This window comes from Erinaceus europaeus, chromosome X, assembly GCF_950295315.1.
Source record: "Erinaceus europaeus chromosome X, mEriEur2.1, whole genome shotgun sequence".
Lineage (NCBI taxonomy): Eukaryota > Metazoa > Chordata > Mammalia > Eulipotyphla > Erinaceidae > Erinaceus > Erinaceus europaeus.
In genome coordinates, this window is record NC_080185.1 from 127,254,004 (window position 1) to 127,268,419 (window position 14,416).

Here is a 14,416-nt window from a genome sequence, read left to right on the forward strand (position 1 = left end):
TCAGCCCATATCCATCATCCTTCCACCCATCCACCTATCCACTCATCATCCAACCACAAATCAATCATCCATCTATCTTTCCATCAGCCCATATCCACCCATCTTCCATCCACCCATCCATCCACCCACACACCCATCTATCGATCTATCCTTTAGCCCATATCCATCCATTATCCTTCCATCCATCCATCCATCCATCCATCCACACATCCATCCATCCACTGTCCATCCATCCATCCATCCACCGATCTATCCAACCACAAATCAATCCATCCACCCACCCATCCATCCATCCACTCAACAATCCACCCATCCATCCATCCATCCAGCTGCCCACCCAGTCACCCACACACACTTTGAAAATGAGCTGGAAATGTTTCATTTTTAAAATACTCATGAAAGAGAGTAGAGCAGGGACTCACACTGGAGAGTCTTGAGGCTCCAACTCACACTTCCATCTCTGGGTCCCAGGGAATCTCCCTCGCTTTTTTAAATATCTGATAAATCATGGGTGACAAGACGGAGAGGCGACAGGTCTAAATTCACACCGCACCTCCCACCCCAGATCTGTGTCCCACCCCAGATCTGTGTCCCGCCCCTCCCAGAGACACCCCCAGAGTTCTCACAAGGCTTACAGACAGCTTACTTGCTGGGCTAGCTTCGCAGGAGAGAGAGAGAGAGAGAGATGATCCAGGAACCAAGCTCATGGCAGTAGCAACACAAATCTTTATTCATGCGGACGTCCCAGAATCGCATATGAGCACAGTGGGTTAAGCCACGTGGCGCCAAACCACAATGGCCATCTTCCGCTCTGCCCGCCAGCCCTTGGGACGCGGGAGAGAAAGGAGAGAGAAGAGAAGAGGAGGAGAGGGGAAGAGAGACCCGAAACAGAAGTGGCTTTACAATACCATAAGTGGGAGGACCTGGAAATGGTAGACCCTCCCTAGGGACTCAGCTGGCGGGAATTAGCAATACCCTGAGGGGATAACATGGTGGGGAGGGGACCTTTAGTCATTTCTAAGACAAAGCAGAAGATTGGTATGTAAATAATAATACTTGCATGGAAATATGGTGGCCAATGTCCAACCACATCTGCACAATTTCCACCAAAACTTTACTTCGGTTTTATATATATATATACATATATATATATATATATATATATATATTTTTTTTTTTACAAATTCCTGTATCTTGGTTCTCAAGATTCCACATAGGACTGAAACCATCTGGTCCTTGTCTTTCATCTCTTATTTCATTAAGCATCATCACTTCCAGGTCCATCCATTTTGCCCCAAACGACAGAATCTCATCCCTTTTTGATGACAGAGTAATATTCCATGGATATAATATATATATATGCCATAACTCCTTTATCCAGTCATCTGATGATGGGCATTTAGGCTGCTTCCGCTTTGTCTATTGTGAACGACACAGCTGTAAACAGAGGGGTGCATGTCCCTTCTAATTAGTGTCTGAGTGTCCAAGAGTGGGATTTCTGGGTCATAAGGTCATTTTATTTTTATTTGGTTAAGGATGGGCCATATGGTCTTCCAAAGGGGCTGCCCCAGTTTACATGGCTTTTTCCTTTTCATTATTATTATTATTATTATTATTATTATTTAACTTAATATGATAGAAAGACACTTCACGCCCTGCCTACCACTTGTAGAGCTTGAACCTGGATCCTTGTGTAGGGAAACAGGGACACTCAACCGTGTGCTCCATCACCCAGAATTCCTAATATTTTATTTGATGGGAAACAGAGAAGGAGGAAGAGAGAGAGAGAGACCCCTGCAGCCCTGCACCACCACTCGTGAAGCTTCCCCCCTGCAGGTGGGGACCAGGGGCTTGAACCTGGGCCCTTGTGCCTGAGAACAGGTGCCCTCAGTCAGGTGAGCCTCCAGCTGGCTCTGTGCTTGGCTGCACAGGTTGGAAAAATAATAATATCGTCTTCTTATATTATTATTTCCCAGAACTCTGATGAGCTCTGGCTGCTGGTGGTGCTGGGGATGGAATTTGGATCCTCAGAGCCTCAGGCAGGAGAGTCTGTCTGCAGAACCATTATTATTATTATTATTTTCCTCCTCCAGGGTTATTGCTGGACTCGGTGTCTGCACCATGAATCCACCGCTCCTGGAGGCCATTTTTCCCCCTTTTGTTGCCCTTGTTGTAGCTTCGTTGTGGCTATTATTATTGCCCTTGTTGACGCAATTCGTTGTTGGATAGGACAGAGAGAAATGGAGAGAGGAGGGAAAGACAGAGAGGGGGAAAGACAGACACCTGCAGACCTGCTTCACCGCCTGTGAAGCGACTCCCCTGCAGGTGGGGAGCCGGGGGCTCGAACCGGGATCCTGACGCCGGTCCCTGCGCTTTGCGCCACCTGCGCTTAACCCACTGCTATTATTATTATTATTATTATTATTACTATTTACCAGAGCCCTGCTGAGCTCTGGCTGCTGGTGGTGCTGGGGATGGAACCTGGGGCCTCAGAGCCTCAGGAAGGAGAGTCTGTGTGCAGAACCATTATTATTATTATTATTATTTCCCAGAGCCCTGCTGAGCTCTGGCTGCTGGTGGTGCTGGGGATGGAACCTGGGGCCTCAGAGCCTCAGGCAGGAGAGTCTGTGTGCAGAACCATTATTATTATTGTTGTTGTTGTTATTTCCCAGAGCCCTGCTGAGTTCTGGCTGCTGGTGGTGCTGGGGATGGAACCTGGGGCCTCAGTCCAGAGCCTTGTCCCTTGGGCCCCCCTCTGTCCCACGTCCTGTCCACTGGCTACCACATGGAGAGACAGCCGTGTGGAGGCTGAGTCCGTTGGCCCAGAGAGATCCTTCTAGAAGCATCCTGGTGCTCACCGGACCCCTTCTCCCCATGCCCATCCACCTTCCAGAACCTTCTGCCCCACCGGCTCCCGCCAACCTGCGTGTGGGCAATGCCACGGCGCTTGGGGACAACGGCCGGGTGAGCGTGAGGGTGCTTTGGGAAGCGCCTCTCGAGCCTGAAGTGCCTGTGCACCACTACAAGGCCTTCTGGACCTGGGCTGCCCACGGGGCCGGGACCACCCCCACCCACAAGAGAAGACGCAAGACCACACAGGCCGTGAGTGTCCCGGGGCGGGTGGGGAGCGGCCAGGGCTCCCGTGGACGTGGCTGCCTCCCACTGGCTCTGAGGCCCCAGGTTCAAGCCCCAGCACCACCAGCAGCCAGAGCTTAGCAGGGCTCTGAGGAAATAATAGGAGAGTCTGTTTGCAGAACCATTATTATTATTATTATTATTATTTATTATTAGCATTTCCCAGAGCCCTGCTGAGCTCTGGCTGATGGGTGCTGGGTGCTGGGTGTCGGGGTGAACCCCAGGGGAAAGGTAACGGACCAGTTCTTTCTCGCTTGTGACGGGACGACACGAAGTAAAAGACACTGGGGAGACTTGCAGCGTGCTCAGATCTCAGATCTCAAGTCTCAGATCTTGTTTATTAGCAGGTGGGCAAGTTTAAGTAGAAAACCAGAAAAAGGACATATCTCAAACATGTCAGAAATTACAGGTTTCTTACAGGTCAGCTTGCCCCTAAGGTAGGGGGCTGGTATGACAGGAATTGATGAGATACAAGACAGTTATTCTCCATGACGCAAGCAACTTAATTATCCACAGGTATTTGAGAGAAGCATAGGGGTTAAACCAGTAGGGTGAGACAGAGAGAAGATGGATATCAAAAGGCCATAGGGTTTGGAATTTCTCTTGTCTGGGGTCTGAGGTATGTGATGGAGTGTGTGATAAGGTGTATTCTTCTGTGGTCAGAAAGTAAGGTGACTTTGAGTAAGTGAATCTGAAAGTAGGTGGCCATGTGGCCTGCAGTTAATGGGGAGAAGTATTGGGGTTTCTGTGGGCCTGAGAGTCAAGAAGGAAAAAACTAAGTCTGCTCACCTCGGTTGAGAGACTCACCAAGAGGGCATCTTCTCAGACCTCCATCCAAGGATGGGGAATTCTCCCTAAGCTCTATCAAGCTCACACAGAGTCCCAACACTGGGGATGGAATCTGGGGCCTCAGAGCCTCAGGCAGGAGAGTCTGTGTGCAGAACCATTATCATTATTATTACTATTATTATTATTATTCAGAGCCCTGCTGAGCTCTGGCTGCTGGTGGTGCTGGGACTTGAACCTTGGGCCTCAGAGCCTCAGGCAGGAGGGTCTGAACACAGCACAGAACCCCTGTGCTGCCTCCCCAGCCTGATTATCATCCTTGTGATTTGGGGTAGAGAGGGACACCCCACAGCACTGCTGCATCCTCCCTGCGACCCCCCCCAGCTCTGGGCTGACCCCAGGTCCCCGTGTCCCAGAGTGTGGGGGGGAGCCTCCCAGCAGCCCTGACGCCCCTGTGTCCCCCTGTCCGGCAGGCCCAGACGTGGGTCGAGCTGGAGCAGTTGCAGCCAGGGAGATCGTACAGCCTGGAGGTGCAGGCCGTCGGCTACTGGGGACAGACGCGTGTCAAGGGCCCTAAGGGGGTCCTGCATTTCACGGCCCCACCTGCCAACAGTGAGTGTCCCCGAGCCAGGCCAGTGACAGCCAGTGCCCACCAAGCCTCAGGCCACCATCCATCCATCCATCTGTCCATCAGACTCACATCCATCACACATCCATCAGCCTCACATCCATCATGCAGATGTCCAACCATCCAGTCCATCATCCACCTATCCATCCATCCGATCCATCATCCACACATCCATCCATCCAATCCATCATCCACACATCCACCCACCCATCCATCCATCCAGTCCATCATATCCATCATCCATCCATCCATCCAATCCATCATCCACACATCGATCCATCATCCACACATCCATCATCCATCAATCAGCTTCACATCCATCCAATCCATCATCCATCCATCCATCCATCCATCCATCCAACCCATCCTCCACACATCCATCTATCATCCATCCAATCCATCATCCATCCACTCTCCTCACATTCATCCATCCAATCCATCCATCCATCCATCCATCCATCCATCCATCCAATCCATCACCCATCCATCCATCCAGTCCATCCATTCATCCATCTATCCATCCATCCAAGCCATCCAATCCATCATCCATACATCCACCCACCCATCCATCCATCCATCCAATCCATCATCCATCCAATCCATCATCCACACATCCATCAATCATCCATCCAATCCATCATCCACCCAACATCCAATCATCCATACACCTACCATCATCCACACATCTATCCAACCATCCATCCATACACCCATCCATCCATCAGCCACACATCCATCCAATTCATCATCCACACATCCATGTAGTCCATCATCCATCCACCCTCCTCACATCCATCCATCCAATCCATCTATCCATTATCCATCCACCCATCCAACCATCCATCCAATCCATCATCCACCCAACCATCCATCCATACACCCACCATCATCCACACATCCACCCACCCATCCAACCATCATCCATCCAACCATTCATCCATACACCCACCATCATCCACACATCCACCCACCCATCCATCCATCCATCCAATCCATCATATCCATCATCCACACATCCATCCATCCATCCACACATCCATCCAACTATCCAACCATCATCCATCCAACCATCCATTCATACACCCACCCATCCATCAGCCACACATCCATCCAATTCATCATCCACACATCCATACAGTCCATCATCCATCCACCCTCCTCACATCCATCCAATCCATCCATCCATCCAACCATCCATCATCCACCATCCATCCATCCATTCCATCCATCCATCCATCCATCCATCCATCCAACCGTCCATCCATCAGCCACACATCCATCCAATCCATCATCCACACATCCATGCAGTCCATCATCCATCCACCCTCCTCACATCCATCCAATCCATCCAACCATCCATCTATTCCATCCATCTATCCAACCATCCATCCATCCATCCACCCATCCATCAGCCGCACATCCATCTAATCCATCATCCACACATCCATCCAATCCATCATCCATCCACCCTCCTCACATCCATCCATCCAATCCATCTGTACAACAATTCATCCAATCCATCCAACCATCTATTCCATCCATCCACCCATCCAATCCATCCAACCATCCAGTCCATCCATCCATCCATCCATCCATCCAACCAACCATCCATCAGCCGAACATCCATCTAATCCATCATCCACACATCCATCCAGTCCATCATCCATCCACTCTCCTTACATCCATCCATCCATTCATCCAATCCATTCAACCATCCATCCATATATCTGCCCATCCATCAGCTGCACATCCATCCATCATTCATCCACCCTCCTCACATCCATCCACCCACCCACCCATCCATCCATCCATCCAGTCCATCATATCCATCATCCACACATCATCCATCCACCCAATACATCATATCCATCATCCACATACCCGTCCATCCGTCCATCCATCCATCCATCCATACACCCACCCACCCACCCACCCACCTCAGCCCCCCACACTGCTCAGCTCGGACCTGAGCACCCAACTCCCCGCGCCCCAGGATGATTGTCACCATGTCTGTCTGTCCCTTGACACCAGCCGGGGGGATGGTAGCCTGGGGCCCAGCTGAGTCCTGCCCGGGGCCCATGCCCGAGCAGACTTTTCCAGAACGTTCCTCCCTCCCTCCCTGCTCCGAGGGGCGCCGTGGGTCGGCCCTGCAGACAGGGGGCTGGTGCACCCCCATCCGGCCTTGTCTTTGTCCTAGAAAAGCCACCTGAGCGAACAGGGGGTGGCACGGCCCAGCCCCCCGCACAGAGGAGACGGCCCGGCCGTGTCCTGGACGTGGGGACCCCCTTCTACCTGGACGGACGCCTGCAGGCCAAGGTGTACTGGAAGCGGCTGGAAGGTGAGTCGGGTCTGGAACCTGGGCTTCTGGGGGCTGCACGTCCTGGGCTGTGACCGTTGAGCCATCTGTCCTGCGCATTTCACGGGGGTGGCTATTGATTATTGATTGATTTCAATGAGACAGAGAGAGAGAGAGAGAGAGGTGCCTGGCTGAGCCTTGGCCTGAGGGGGAGCCGGGGCTGGAACCAGGGCCTCTGGGGGCTCAGGCTGCACGTCCTGGGCTCTGACTGTTGAGCCATCTGTCCTGTGCATTTCATGGGATTTTATTGATTATTGATTGATTTGAATGAAGTTGGGGGAGCCTGGGTGAGCCTTGGTCTGAGGGGGAGCCGTAGCTGGAACCTGGGCCTCTGGGGGGTGCACGTCCTGGGCTGTGACCATTGAGCCATCTGTCCTGCACATTTCATGGGATTTTATTGATTATTCATTGATTTGAATGAAGTTGGGGGAGTCTAGCTGAGCCTTGGCCTGAGGGTGAGCCAGGGCTGGAACCCGGGGCTTCTGGGGGGCTCAGCCTGCACATCCTGGGCTCTGACCGCTGAGCCATCTGTCCTGTGCATTTCACGGGGGTGGTTACTGATTATTGATTGATTTGAATGAGACAGAGAGAGGGGTACCTGGCTGAGCCTTGACCTGAGGGTGAGCCGGGGCTGGAACCCAGGGCCTCTGGGGGGCTCAGCCTGCACGTCCTGGGCTCTGACCACTGAGCTATCTCCCCTGCACATTTCATGAGGGTTTTATTGATTATTGATTGATTGGAGAGAGAGATTTCCCTGACTAAAGTCTCATGTCTGTCAGGCTGGGTGCTGGTCACAGCATCCAGGGAGGACAGCCTGGAGGCGGTGCCCTGCACCCTTGTGTCTGCTAACCCCTGTGCCCTCTGACCCCGCCCGCAGAGCCTGCACTGGCCCAGTACCACGTGCAGTGGTTCCCAGAGGTCTGCTCCTACAATAGCACCCCAGGGCCTTCTTCCCGCACCACCCAGGTAGGTGGCAAGGACACAAGAGGATGGGAGCATGGGGACACAGCGCTCCTTGGGCCTGCTCCAAGTGACACTGCAGGACCCCAGGGGCCCTGGCTCACAGCTGTGACAGCCCCACAGAGCAGCTGGGACCTTCCACTTCCACCCCCAGAGGAACTGTTGATTGACAGCCAGCTAGAACGTTCTAAGTATATATTTTACTGATCAAATTTATGCATTTATTATTATTTACTAGAGACAGAAATTGAATGGGGAGGGGAGGGAGATGGAAGGAGACAGAGAGACCCCTGCAGCCCTGCTCCACTGCTCGTGAAGCTTCCCCCCTGCAGGTGGGAACCAGGGGCTTGAACCCGGGTCCTTGTGCCTGGGAACAGGTGCACTCAGCCAGGTGAGCCCCCACCTGGCCCCTTCTGTCCTATTCTAGACTGTTCACCTGATTCTAGTCCATTCTAGCAGATTCTGTTCTATTCTATTCTATTCTATTCTATTCTATTCTATTCTATTCTATTCTATTCTATTCTATCCTATCCTATCCTATCCTATCCTATCCTATCCTATCCTATCCTATCCTATCCTATTCTATTCAAGAGAGCCCCCACCTGGCCCCTTCTATCCTATTCTAGACTGTTCACCTGATTCTATTCTATTCTGGCAGATTCTATTCTGTTCCATTCCATTCCATTCCATAGAGGTAGAGAGAGACCCCTGCAGCCCTGCTCCACTGCTCTTGAAGCTACTCCCCTGCAGGTGGGGACCAGGGACTTGAACCCGGGTCCTTGTGCCTGGGAACAGGTGGATTCAGCTAGGTGAGCCCCCACCTGGCACCTTCTATCCTATTCTAGACTGTTCACCTGATTCTGTTCTATTCTGGCAGATTCTATTCTGTTCTGTTCCATTCCATTCTGTTCCAATTATTCTTTTCCATTCCATTCCATTCCTTTCCATCCCATCCCATCCCATCCTCTCCCATCATATTCTATTCTATTCTGTTCTAATCCATTCCATTCTATCATCCAGGAGTTGGTGCAATGGGTAAAGCATTGGACTCTCAAGCATAAGGTCCATTCCATTCTAGCATATTCTATTCTATTCTATCCTATCCTATCCTATCCTATCCTATCCTATTCTATTCAAACATGTTCTATTCCATTTTATTCTATTCTGTTCTGTTCTATCCTACCCTATTCTATTCTAGCATATTCTATTCTATCCTGTCCTGTCCTATCGAAAAGAGGCAGAGAGAGACACACCTGCATCCCTGCTTTACCACTCATGAAGCTTCCCGCCTTGCAGGTGAGGTACCTGGGGCTTGAACCTGGGAGCAGGGCTTCCCTCTGGCACAAGTGATGGCAGGGACTTGAACCCGGGTCCATGTTCCTCAGTGTCTGGTGCTCTGTCCACTGAGCTACCCTCCAGAGAGAGAGAGAGAGAGAGAGAGACTGCTATCAGACAACCGTGGATAGCTGAACAATGGGCTCAGGCCCAGGAGGAGACACAGGGGACAGAGCGGCGGGGGACCAGCCCCAGACTTACAGGGGCCAGCTGTCATGGCCGCCGCCAATTGTGGGGCTCTGTGTAAGCTTGATAGAGCTTAGGGAGAACTCCCCCTATCCTTGGATGGGGGTCTAAGAAGATGCCCTCTTGTTAGTCTCTCTAACCAAGGTGAGCAAAAGGGGAGAAACCACATCTCTCAGACTTAGCTCTTTCCTTCTTGACTCTCAAGCCCACAGAAACCTCAATACTTCTCTCCATTAACCGCAGGCCACATGGCTGCCCACCTTAAGATTCACTTACTCAAAGTTCACCTCACCTTCTGATCACAGAAGAACACACCTTATCACACACTCCATCACACACCTCAGACCCCAGACAAGAGAAATTCCAAACTCTATGGCCTTTGATATCCATCTTCTCTCTGTCTCACCCTACGGGTTTAACCCCTATACTTCTCCCAAATACCTTTGGATAATTAAGTTGCTTGCGTCATGGAGAATAACTGTCTTGTATCTCATCAATTCCTGTCATACCAGCCCCCTACCCTAGGGGCAAGCTGACCTTTAAGAAACCTGTAATTTCTGACATGTTTGAGATATGTTCTTTGTCTGGTTTTCTGTCTAAACTCTTGCCCACCTGCTAATAAATGAGATTTTGAGAACACATCATCTTCTCCCCGGTGTCTTTGCTTCCTTTTTTTGTCCCTTGAGCGAGCGAGAAAGAACCAGTCGGTTGCCTTTCTGCTGGAGATCACCCCGCCAGAAAGCCGACAGCCAATCAATGGATTAATCAGTCGCTGTTGAAATCACTGCTATGCCTTGTGTGTGACCCAGGTTTGAGCCCAGCCCCCACTGCAATGGAGGAAGATCCATGATGGGGCACATCTATAAGTCCTGCACAGCTGACAATCTCCATCTCTCTCTCTCTCTCTCTCTCTCTCTCTCTCTCTCTTTCTCCAGGAGAACCATCTGGTGCTCTCGGACTTGGCCTTCTCCTGCAAGTACCGAGTGATCGTGACATCCACGGGTCCCCAGGGCCAGCTCCGGGCAGAAGCCGTCTTCAGCACCCCACCCTGTTCCTCGGTGAAGGGCAGCGGCCACCAACACCCCAGCTGCCCCACTACCCAGACAGGTGGGTCTGTACCTCAGCCGGTGTGTGAACCAGGACACACACACACACACACACACACACAGACCTGGGTGCCCTCCAGCTGGACCTCTGTGGAAACCATGGCCCTGGCGGGTGGCGTCTCCTGCCTGGGACCCCAGTCTCACCATGTAGAGCAGGAGCACAGTAAGAGAGCTGAACATGCAGCCCAGACACCACCTGTGCAGTACCATAGCATCAAGGGAAGCTCCTGAAATGGCCCAGCACACTTCTCCCCCGTCTGCCCGCAGCGCCCGGCCCCCCCAAGGTGCCGGCCAGGCCCGAGAACCTGTCCGTCTCCTTCTCCGTCCTCGCCGGGAATGTCAGTGGCCACTTCACCTGGCAGATGGCGGCCGAGGCCCCCGTGACGGGAATACAGGTGACCTGGGCAGAGGTGACCCAGGACAGCAGGGACTGCAGCCTGCCTAACTGCGTGGTGTCTGAAGCCCTTGTCCTACCCCCGGTATGTGCCGCTTGAACCCGGGACGTGCGAGGTATGGGGCAGCACCAAGGGGTCCCAGCACACCAATCCCCCTTCCCCATCCCCGTGCAGGACCGCTCGGGGCTGACCGTGCCCGGCCTGAGGCCCGACACCCTCTACCACCTGCAGCTTCAGGCCCTCACGGCGGCCGGGGAGGGGCCTGCCACCATCTGGACCTTCCACACCCCCAGGCTGCCCGTCCACGGTGAGTCACTTCAGCTGTCAGAGCCCAGGACCTGCGGCCTGAGCCCCCAGAGGCCCCGGGTTCCAGCCCCGGCTCCCTCTCAGGTCAGGGCTCAGCAGGGCTCTGCTCTCTCTCTCTTTGTCTCATTCAAATCAATCAATAATCAATAAAACACTCAGGGGAGCCGGCTCAGCTGTCAGAGCCCAGGACGTGCGGCCTGAGCCCCCAGAGGCCCCGGGTTCCAGCCCCGGCTCCCTCTCAGGTCAGGGCTCATCAGGGCTTTGCTCTCTCTCTCTCTTTGTCTCATTCAAATCAATCAACAATCAATAAAACCCCATGAAACGCTCAGGGGAGCCGGCTCAGCTGTCAGAGCCCGGGACCTGCGGCCTGATCCCCCAGAGGCCCCAGGTTCCAGCCCCGGCTCCCCCTCAGGTCAGGGCTCAGCAGGGCTCTGCTCTCTCTCTCTCTCTTTGTCTCATTCAAATCAATCAATAATCAATAAAACACTCAGGGGAGCCGGCTCAGCTGTCAGAGCCCAGGACGTGCGGCCTGAGCCCCCAGAGGCCCCGGGTTCCAGCCCCGGCTCCCTCTCAGGTCAGGGCTCATCAGGGCTTTGCTCTCTCTCTCTCTTTGTCTCATTCAAATCAATCAACAATCAATAAAACCCCATGAAACGCTCAGGGGAGCCGGCTCAGCTGTCAGAGCCCGGGACCTGCGGCCTGATCCCCCAGAGGCCCCAGGTTCCAGCCCCGGCTCCCCCTCAGGTCAGGGCTCAGCAGGGCTCTGCTCTCTCTCTCTCTCTTTGTCTCATTCAAATCAATCAATAATCAATAAAACACTCAGGGGAGCCGGCTCAGCTGTCAGAGCCCAGGACGTGCGGCCTGAGCCCCCAGAGGCCCCGGGTTCCAGCCCCGGCTCCCTCTCAGGTCAGGGCTCATCAGGGCTTTGCTCTCTCTCTCTCTTTGTCTCATTCAAATCAATCAACAATCAATAAAACCCCATGAAACGCTCAGGGGAGCCGGCTCCGCTGTCAGAGCCCAAGACGTGCTGCCTGAGCCCCCGGGTTACAGCCCTGGCAACCCTCAGGCCCGAACTCAGCAGGGCTCTGCTCTCTCTCATTCAAATCGATCCAAACTTTCCCCAAAAACTTTGGAAAAAGCTACAGAATTGAGCTGGGAAGTTGGTTCAGCCTGTGAGTATGAGCCCTGTTCTGGACAGAGAGAGCTGGGCCCAGACAGACAGACAGATATGCCGGGGAGTACGGAGGGCTGTGGTGGGCACTGCCCAGACCTAACTGTCCTCCTGTCTCTAGGACACCACGGCCACCCCCAGGACTATAAGCCTCTGGTGCAGCGGCTCTGAGATCCAGCCATCACCCTGGGTGTCATCAAAGATCACAGGAACCGCCCGGCCAGGGACTCCCCCACCGTGGTGACGATGGGGACAGGGCACCCCATGAGCACAGGAACCATGGGGGCTGCCTGCCACCCTCCCTCTCTCTGCAGGTGCAGAAGCCCAGGCTTCCGGTGAGAGGGGTCCGGACCGACCCCCCCACGCACCCAGCCGAGCAAAGCCGCCCCGTGCGTGTGCCCTGGTGAAAATACAAATTTATCTCACGGCTGTTTGGTTTGTTGGCCCCGTGGGCTGCGGGCTCTGAGACTCATGGCATCCTGAGCACCCCTGAAGCCTTTCTCCTGGGGATTCAACCCCCCAGCTGCACACACACACACACACACACACACACACACACACACACACACCGTAGCTCAGACCAGAGCAGGAGTAATCCACAGGCCAGGCCACGCCGTGCGAGCTTCCCTGAAGACCCTCGGTGATTCCTAGTCTCCAGGACGTGATTCAGACTGATTCCCAAAATGACTTCTCATCTGAAGGGTTACAGTTTGAGTTTCTGGCTTTGGTTATTATTATTATTATTATTATTATTATTATTATTTCCTAACTGTCTTGGCAACTTGACTGGTTTCAGTAGTTGACCGCTAGGGCTCAGCTCTCTCGTGCAAATCAATCAATAATCAATAAAATCCCATGAAACATGCAGGGTAGACAGCTCAGCTGTCAAGGTCCAGGACATGCAGCCAGAGGCCCTGGGTTCTAGCCCTGGCTTCCCCTCTGGCCAGGGCTTTGCTCTCTCTCTGTCTCATATAAATCAATCAATAATCAATAAAATCCCATGAAACATGCAGGGGAGCCGGCTCAGCTGTCAAGGCCCAGGACATGCAGCCTGAGCCGCCCAGAGGCCCTGGGTTCTAGCCCTGGCTTCCCCTCTGGCCAGGGCTTTGCTCTCTCTCTGTCTCATATAAATCAATCAATAATCAATAAAATCCCATGAAACATGCAGGGGAGCCGGCCCAGCTGTCAAGGCCCAGGACGTGCAGCCTGAGCCGCCCAGAGGCCCTAGGTTCTAGCCTGGCTCCCCCCCACCCCCCAGCCAGGGCTCAGCAGGGCTCTGCTCTCTCTCATATTCAAATCAATCAATAATCAATAAAACCCCATGAAATGTGCAGGGTAGGTGGCTCAGCTGTCAGAGCCCAGGACATGCAGCCTGAGGCTCCGGGTTCCAGTCCTGGCCCCCCTTCAGGCCAGGGCTCTGCTCTCTGTGTGTGTCTCATTCAAATCAATCAATAATCAATAAAATGCCAAGAAATATGCAGGGGAGATGGCATAACTTGTCAGAGCCCAGGACATGAAGCCCAAAGCCCCCAGATGCCCCGGGTTCTAGCCCCGGCTCCCTCTTAGGCCAGGGCCCTGCTCTCTCTCTGTCTCATTCAAATCAATCAATAATCAATAAAATGACAAGAAATATGCAGAGGAGGTGGCATAGCTGTCAGAGCCCAGGACATGAATCCTGAAGCCCCGAGATGCCCCGGGTTCTAGCCCCGGCTCCCTCTTAGGCCAGGGCTCTGCTCTCTCTGTGTCTCATTCAAATCAATCGATAATCAATAAGACCCCATCAAAAGTGCTGGGGAGCCGAGTCCAGGACATGTAGCCTGAGACCCCAGCTCCCTGGGTCCCTGCCCTCCTCTCTCTGGCTGGGACCCTGCCATCACTTCCAAGCTACCCACTTTTCATACAAATCTCCTCCCTAAAACAGACCTACCCCACGTGGCCGTGTCCCTGATCCTTGTGATTCTCACAGTGTCACTCGAAAAGCTGCTAATTATTCATCTCTGCATCTCCTGTGTACCCCAGCTCCCTGCAGGGCTGGTCAGGATGTGGCCATGT

General features: G+C 53.2%; 1 protein-coding gene across 1 annotated transcript in view; it reads left to right on the forward strand.

Annotated features, from left to right (window-relative positions):
• Nucleotides 1-12,789, forward strand: part of ANOS1 (anosmin 1) — a 53,664-nt gene extending 40,875 nt beyond the window's left edge. Inside the window, exons 8-15 of the mRNA XM_060182694.1 lie at nt 2,894-3,102; nt 4,395-4,533; nt 6,747-6,887; nt 7,783-7,871; nt 10,322-10,493; nt 10,760-10,971; nt 11,062-11,194; nt 12,486-12,789. Coding sequence (XP_060038677.1) covers nt 2,894-3,102; nt 4,395-4,533; nt 6,747-6,887; nt 7,783-7,871; nt 10,322-10,493; nt 10,760-10,971; nt 11,062-11,194; nt 12,486-12,535 — 1,145 coding nt within the window. The 3' untranslated portion in view covers nt 12,536-12,789. The remainder of the gene's footprint in view (nt 1-2,893; nt 3,103-4,394; nt 4,534-6,746; nt 6,888-7,782; nt 7,872-10,321; nt 10,494-10,759; nt 10,972-11,061; nt 11,195-12,485) is intronic.
• The last annotated feature ends 1,627 nt before the right edge of the window (nt 12,790-14,416 follow it).